Source organism: Orycteropus afer, unplaced genomic scaffold, assembly GCF_000298275.1.
Source record: "Orycteropus afer afer isolate SDZICR_OR568_19922 unplaced genomic scaffold, OryAfe1.0 scaffold00039, whole genome shotgun sequence".
Taxonomy (NCBI): Eukaryota; Metazoa; Chordata; class Mammalia; order Tubulidentata; family Orycteropodidae; genus Orycteropus; species Orycteropus afer.
The window spans coordinates 14,030,038-14,038,121 of record NW_006921626.1 but is presented as its reverse complement, the minus strand read 5'-3'; the positions used below and the strand labels follow the sequence as shown (position 1 = coordinate 14,038,121).

General features: G+C 41.5%; 1 protein-coding gene across 1 annotated transcript; it reads right to left on the bottom strand.

The window, feature by feature from the left end:
• Positions 1–5,331: 5,331 nt before the first annotated feature.
• On the bottom strand, positions 5,332–7,528 carry MIXL1 (Mix paired-like homeobox). Its single transcript, XM_007937000.1, has 2 exons — positions 7,127–7,528; positions 5,332–5,637 (listed from the first exon to the last, which is right to left on the bottom strand). Exons 1-2 carry the CDS (start codon positions 7,526–7,528, stop codon positions 5,332–5,334), a joined length of 708 nt encoding a protein of 235 aa, XP_007935191.1.
• Between the last annotated feature and the right edge of the window lie 556 nt (positions 7,529–8,084).

The following is an 8,084-nucleotide window of genomic DNA, read 5'->3' as shown; positions in this document are numbered from 1 at the left end:
GTAGAAGATTTAATTATTCCATCTGCGTAGGACATTGTTTTTGAGAAGTTCTTTTCCTTTATATAGGCTTCCAACACCAAATACCTAATTGCTGGAAAACAAAGGAAATTGAAGTCTCCAAATAAGGCATTTTAATATATTGTACTGCTTCTTAAACCAACATTACTGACCAGCATTATATTTTTCTTTTTTAATATTCAGCTGCAGTAGCATTGCTTACGTTACATATGTTTATTAGCAAGTATTTTTAAACTGAAAATGTCTGAACACATTAATACAATTTCATGGAAGAATATGTTAACCATTTTTTAAATGTGTGTGAAATCAACCCAGCGCATGCAGACAACTACTGCAGTGGAGAAGAAGAAGAAAAATGGTCAATTTGTGCATATCAGTGGCAATGTGGAAATTCACCTAGGAAATTACAATGCCAGTTGATTCAGTTGATCAAAATCTCAGTGTAAAAAGCTAACATCATGAGATGTGGGAAGAAGCACTCTTTTTTAAGGAAGCCACTGGAAGAGAGATGAGAAATAAGGACTTTACAGGTGTATGTGACATATACTTGCAATGTGGCTCTACAGATCATTTTATAATTTTAAATATTTTAATTTATCATAATTTATAAAAGAAACCTTTGTCGTTTGTTCAAACATAAAAAATGAAGGAACAGGAAACAAAGCATTACTGCAGAATGCTAAATTTCAGCAAGTGGATTTGGCATGTCTTTTCCCGTCGATTCAGGGCAAAAAAGTGTTATTGTTATGAGATTTATTAAAAAGAAAAAGACTGATAACACACTATTTTCATATTTTTTGTTTATTTGCACAACTTGTAAGCCAGATTACTGGTTAAAATCCAACAGTACACAATTTATAAAGTTAAAAAGATTTTTGTAAGGGAAACTGATAACCAGTGCTATCAAATGCAGAAGAAAGGTTTGTTTAGGGTTTGTTTTGGGGGATAGGGGCTGGAGGGTTGTTTTTTAAAGAAACCCCTGTCTAGATTGTTAATCTTGTAAAATATGTATTTGGAATTTTCTTTGTTTTAATATAGAATATATAAAGTTGAAGTATAATGAATTGTTTTCAGATTTGGAGTTCAAGAAATAACTGTAGAGGTGCTTTTGATTCTTTCAGATGTCTCATAAAATGGGGCTTTTTATATGTTAATGTAAAATAAAACTTAAATAAGATTATTTTCCATTTGAAATTTTTGTATAGTTTAAAAATGCTTCTGTATTCTTTGTTGGTATTGTGCCACTGCAAAACTTTAGTGCAGAGTTTATATTTAGCTAAATTGTTATGTTAATTAAGAAATACATAAATCTTTTATTCTTATGATATTTGTAATTCTAAATAAATTGATCTATGAAAATTAATGTTGTCTAAATTTAGTGGCTAAGACACTTGCCTGCTAAGCAGACGGCTGGCGGTTCAAAACCCACCAGCCACTCCTCGGAAGGAAGGTTGGGCAATCCTACTTCCGTAGTGATACTGCCTCGGAAACCCAAGGAGGGGTCGCTATGAGTCAGGGCTGACTCGACGGCACATAACAACAACAACAACAACAACAACAAATTCTCATTTAATTAATGCAAGTTGATAAATATTCCTCCTTTAAAAAAACATTTTGAAGTATAATTCCCACTAAATTTTATTTTTAAGGAAAACAACATAGATTCATTACATAGTCATTTTAAAGTATGATACCATCAAGTATTATGTAATGGAGGATTTTTTTCCATCTGTGGAAAAATTTAAATCACATTGAGCAACTAAGTGTGACTTAGTATAGAGCCAATGAAAAGGCTATTTTAATATAGTCTGTTGAGAATTAGGCTAGTGTTTAAGATTTTTTTCTTCCATTTGTTAAGTCTCACTTAAATAGCACCTTGTTTTATATGTATTTAATAAAATAAGTATTGTTCATGTCTTTCAGTGCCATCATATGTTGGCAGCAGGGACTGTGCTAAAAAATATTTAATTTTATATCTGTTTAGGGAAGAAGAAATCTGTGTAATTCAAAGTTGTCGTTTGGGGTCAGCTGTACATTGGTTTATAAGATGCTGCCACTGCCATTGCCACTACTAACACATTTCTGAAACTCTAAAGATAGCTAGATTGAGCCAATAAGCAAAGCACACCACCTGCTTTTTATTTATATAGATTTGGTACTGGATTCCTTTAAACTATGTTCCAAAATTCAGATTCATTCACTACCATTAAGAGTCTATGAAAAGATTTGCCTGTTAAATGTTTTCTCTTGAAACCATGCACCTCCCTCCATCTTCATGACCACCACTACTCTCACCCAGTTACTAGCATCACTAGCCTGGACCACTGCAGTTGTCTCCTAACTTGCCTCCCTGCTTCCACTCAGCCTTCCTGTAGGGTATTTTATAACCTGCAGCCAGAGTGAGCTTCTTAAAATGCAAAATTGTTCATGTTACCCTGCTGTCTAAAGCCTTTAAAGTCAATTGTGACTCAGGACAAATTCAGAACTACTCTATCTGGCCTACAAAGTTATGTTGGTCTCGCCTTCCCTACCTATTTCACCATCCTGCTCCATACTCCATGGGTCTTCACACATGCAGCGCTCTGTTTCTTCATCTTAGGAACTCCTGAGCTATAACTTTCTTTAAATATCCACCCACATCTTTTACATTTTGTCCCCAGATCCTCTCCTTCCAGCACTTGTCACATTTACAGTTTCATATTTCTTAGAGTGATCTTTTATCTCCATACAGGCCTCTTTGTTCCCTGAGGAGAGGTCCCATTTCTGGTTTTGCTCCCCACTTTATTCCCAGGCCCTGTATTGATAGGTATATTGGTGAGAACTTTGAGCAGTGTTGGTGTCAATGGAATAAGGGTATGGGCATCCATGATGATTGCTTTGAAAGATGAAACGATACTCATTTAGATGTAGAAAGTCTGATTTGGGGGTTGTTCTGAACCTATCACATTACTTTATCATTAGTCCTGACTATAAAAAGGTCAGTCCAATGTCTGAGGCATTATCCAGTGGAGGATACATGTGTGGGCTGAGCTAGTCCTAGGTTTGAATCCTGTCCATGCCATTTACTAGCTCTGTGATTGTGGGCCAGCTACTTATATTAAGTTTCTTCTCTAAAATGGAATAGTCCCTACCTTACATGGTAATTGTAAGGATTAAATACATGATACTTGTAATATTTAACACTCAGGGACTCTTAGAAGCTGAGAGAAGTACAGGCTACTCCTGATTTTAGAGAATCCCACCATTTGCAAAAATTTAAAATATGACAACAAAATTTAAATATTTATATATTTTAATTGTTCATTTGGAAAAATAGAATTTAACACAATACAAATGCAATAATACAATTCATAAGCTAATTACAAGATTTTTAAATGTGACTCCTAGAGAACGGTTAAGTTCAAAGTTTTTTGACACATGTTTTTCAGCCTTTTGAATATATCTGCATCATTCTGTTAGGCCATATCACCAGTCTAAATGTGAAGCACTCTCTGATTGTGAGACCTCCTGGTCACCCCTATGATAGGCTCTAAGCACAAGAAGGCTCATAGTAGCACTTAAAATAATATTAGCTAATGTTTATTATCTCATTTTGGTTTCAGACAGTTTTCAAAGGGTTCAGAATTCCAGTTTGTTACTAAAGCCTGGACTATGTTCTTGTTGCTTTTAATAGTGGATTTACTACTCTGCAAAGTACAAACCATTTGAATTGAATAACATCTCTATGAAAATTAGGGCAAATGGCATATATACTCTCTAAGATACTGAGTAATCAAGAGATGTGCTGGCCCTAGCCATGGCTTCCCATGAGCCTACTCTAAGCCATAGTTTATAGAGAAACCTTCCCCACAATTATCCCATATAGTTTCCTTTGGCCCTTGGGAGTTTAAAAAATACCAAAACTTTTCATTTTGGAACATTCATTTACATACATTAAAATTTTAAAATTGGTAAAGCTCCCAAAACCAAAATACTCATAAATGTGTTATTAAACTTTGAACAAGCAAAGAAATATTTTTAATCAAGTTCGATTTTTTAGCAAAGTGGCCTGCTGATACTATTTGGCCTATAAACTAGATTTGCAGAAACTCCTCTTTTTTTTTTTTTTGTCTTAGAATTGTTTTCCATGGCTACCTCATATGTACTGAACAAGCACTGTACTAAGTGCTGTTTAAAGGAGAGAACAGAATTACAGTAAAGCATTTGTGGAAAACAATGAATAACCCACTAAAGTTGCACAGGAGTACCATAACAAGTGCTAAGGGCAGTGCTGGAATGGTTGAACTAAAAGGTACATTATCAGGATTATTTAGAAAAAGTTACGGTCTTCAGAAAGAGGGAGTGTCAGTGTTTTGAAAAAGAGAAAAGTAGTAATCTGGTTCCAAAACTAAAAGGAGTGGCTTTTAAGACAGAGGTACAAACTTATTGGAAGACACTAAGAAAATTATGGGCTCACTTAATAGGCTAGAGAAGATGTCAGTTGGTTATCTGGAAGGATAATTGAAGGATTTTTATAATTTGGTACCAATTGGAAGCTACTTGATTTCTAAAGAAGGTCATTTTAAAGAATAGTTGAGAAACTACAGGCAGAGGGCCCTTGGAATCAGGATGCAAGGCCATCAGAGCTAAAGTTATGTGTGAAGAAGACAGGCCAAATTTAAAAAAAAAGGATTGGATTGGAGTTCTGGTGGCATAGTGGCTGAGGCACTTGGCTGCTAACCAGAAGGTTGGCAGTTCAAACCTTCTAGTTGTGTGGAAGGAAGATGAGGCAATCTACTTCCATAAAGATATATAGCCTTGGAAACCCTGTGGGGGTCACTATGAGTTGGAATTGATGTGATGGTAGTAGTAGGTGATAGGATGAGGGTTGAAGGAGATGGGTTTAAGTTAGTTTAAGGTTATAAGCCTTGGAGGGAACATGAGAAGATGGAAGCACAAGGGGAAACTGAGTCAAGTTGAGGGGTCCTTGTGAAAAAGATAATGAGTTCTGAACAACTGGCCCCCAAAATAAGAATAGTACTAGAAGAAACAGGGATGTAGACTGAACTGAGTGTGCAGATACGGAATTAAAGAGGTAAGATGAGTGCCAGAACTCGTGGGATGTGTGCCACTGAGACAGAACAGGACATGGGGAAAGGTTCAGAGGTGAAAGGGGAGGAAGCCTCAAAGGTGAGAGATGATACTCAAAACCACTGTTGAGCTTAATATGAAACTCTCCTTAACACGGAAGCCATAAGGGACAGTTCTGATGTGTGTCTCTCTGGTTTTCAGTCATGGTTCCTCTGAATTTAGCCTTGAGTTCTCCCAGAATCCTCAAGAGTTACCAAAGGCAGAAAAGATGTGTTCCTCCCATGAGTCCAGCTTTGAACCAATGTCTTCAGGGAGGGAGGAGTAGGTTTCAAAACTCTGGCCTTGGGAACTAGGGTCAGAGAGCCCCGCTCCACCTCTGTTGTGATGCGGCAAGCAGTTCACATCTACCTCTAGAGGCAGGTGGGGCTTCAAACATTTTGCTTCAGTTCCAGGAGCAGAGTGGTTGAGGAGAAACTCTGGCCTGGCTGAGGAATGAAAGGATTTCCCACTCTGACGCCGTGACTTGGCACGCCTGTTCTGGAACCACACCTGGAAGGGGAGAAAACAACTGCTTTTGGCTGAAGTACTTATGCCACTGATACGTTCATAGTTCACCATAATAAGTTCCAGTTTAACATTTCCTGTCCAAAAGTTTTTTTAGTTTTCAGAAAGTACTTGAGCTGATGGTTAGAAGCACGGAGCTCCTGGCTTTCTCTGCCTCACCATTCCCATATACAAAATTGGAATAATGCTTAGTTCTAGCTATACACTATGGGGACATTTACAGTGAAAAATAGGGTCACAGAAGCAGAAGCATGTAGAATTCCTACAAATTCTATTTAGAAGTAGAAGCATTTAGAATTCTTACAAAAACATGCTACAACACTTACAAATAGATTAAAATGATTTAGAAAATTGGTTTTTCAAGTTCTGTACTCCCTTGTCAAATTAATCAAGAAGATATTTTGTTCAGTGGACTTCATTTCTGTGAATAAAAATTTCTGCACATTATTTCCCCACAAATACGGAGATATCCTGCTTAAGAGGCCTTTTTGCTAACTGTTGAAACTGACAGATGAATTACCGCCAGGTATGCAGAGAGAAAATAAAAAAAAAGTCCACTGTCTTCCAGTGTGGAAATGAGGGTTCCTACTTAAAACTGCAGGAATCCTCAGGTGGTGCAAATGGTTAAGCACTCAACTACTAGCTGAATGGTTGATAGTTCAAATCCCCCCAGAGATGCCTCAGAAGAAATGCCTAGCTCTTCCTAGCTATCTACTTCTGAAAGGTCATAGCCATTGAAAGCTCTATGGTCACCATAACTCTCGGCTATGAGCAGGAATTGACTCTGGTAATCGGTTGGTTTTACTTTTACTTTTTACATAAAACTGCCTTGGACATAGACCAAGTAAGGTAGGCTTCTTATTACCACCAAGCTCCAGGATTCTGATCAGGCAAATAAAAGCACCTTGCACTAGATTTTGTTTTTAAGGTAGGAGGTTGGTTCAAAATGTGACAAGAAGGCAAGCCGTTCCAAATGCTTCTGGCTTTCCCTCAAGACGCTACATCCTTTGGAACCAAAATTCCACAACAAATACCTGCCAAGAAAGTGGTCAAGGGGACTCACTTGGTGAGCCTTTTCTCAGCTACCATCCCCAACTCAAAGCCAGAGGCAAATCCCAACTACACCTCCTCTAACTCCTCTCCCTGCATGAGGAAAACGCGTAGAACGTACTTTCTATTATCTTCCTGTTGGTGTTTTACTTTTCTGACAATTTCAGAGACACAGCTAGCCTCCTCGCAGGGATAACTGTGTTCCTGAATTGTTTCCTGTAAGCTTCGCAATCATCCTAGGTGGGAGGTACTGTTATTATCCCTATTTTACAACCCAGGATCCAGGCTCAAGGTAAGCAACTTGCCCAACGCAACTCAACTGGGCAGTGGGGATCCGGGGCCTCAGGAGCCCTGGATCCTGACTTCTTCCAGTGCCTCCGCTCCAGGGCGAACTGTGAACCGACGGGCTGGCCGGGCCCCTCACCTGGATCCTGGATTCCGGGAGCAGGGTAAGCGCGGCCAGGCGCTCTCGCAAGTGGATGTCGGGGTACATGGTCCGACGAAACACGAGCTCCAGCAGCTGCAGCTGCTCTGGGCTGAAAGACGTGCGCTTGCGGCGCTGCGACGCCGACGGGGCGGCCGCTCCAGGTGGGGGCGCTGGCGAGCCCAGGTCGGCGGGGGAAGGCGTAGCCTGCCTGGTGTCCCTCCCGAGAAAGCCCGCGAAATTGGCCGCCGCCGGAGCGCAGCGCGCTGGGCCTGGAGGCGGCGCGGGGAGCAGGGCAGGGCGCGGGGGCTGCAGGAAGGGCCCTACGGCGGGGGCGGGCCGGTACCCGGGGACCTGGGCGCTCTCCCCGAACTGGAACCGGTTGGACTCTGCTGCGGCCATCGCTGCGCGACTCCAGTGCACCACCCCGGAGGGGGACGCCCTCTAGTTATACAGGCCCCGGGCCGAGGGAGGGGGCCAGGCCGGGCCAGAGGTGGCGGCGCGATCAAACAGATGGACGCGGGGAGGCCCGTGCCTCCTCGGGGTGCGAGCCCGCCCCCAGCCTTGCCAGACGCCGGTGGGGAATAATCGCTTCCGCTGACCGTGGGACGGAGGGAGGGAGGCGTGAACTTGGGCCCAGACCCCCTTGCGTCCTTTCCCGTGTCCATCCGCTGTGCCACCCATCGCAATCAACATCCCCCAGAGATGGTTTGCTGGGGAGGGGCAGCCCACAGGGGCCTGAGTGCGTGGGGTGACTGCGGGCAGGGCCGTCCTGCTTGGCCAAGGGCCTTGGCCCCTGTATTTCTCGTATTCCCTCCAGTCATCATCAGAGGTTTTTATTTATCCCCTCCTGCTAGTGCTAGACCCTGTACCAGGTTTGTTAAACAGCCCAGCCCCTGGCCTCTGCTAGCCTCCCAACACATCCTGAGTCAGAGGAGGGGGCTCAGATAAAGGGATC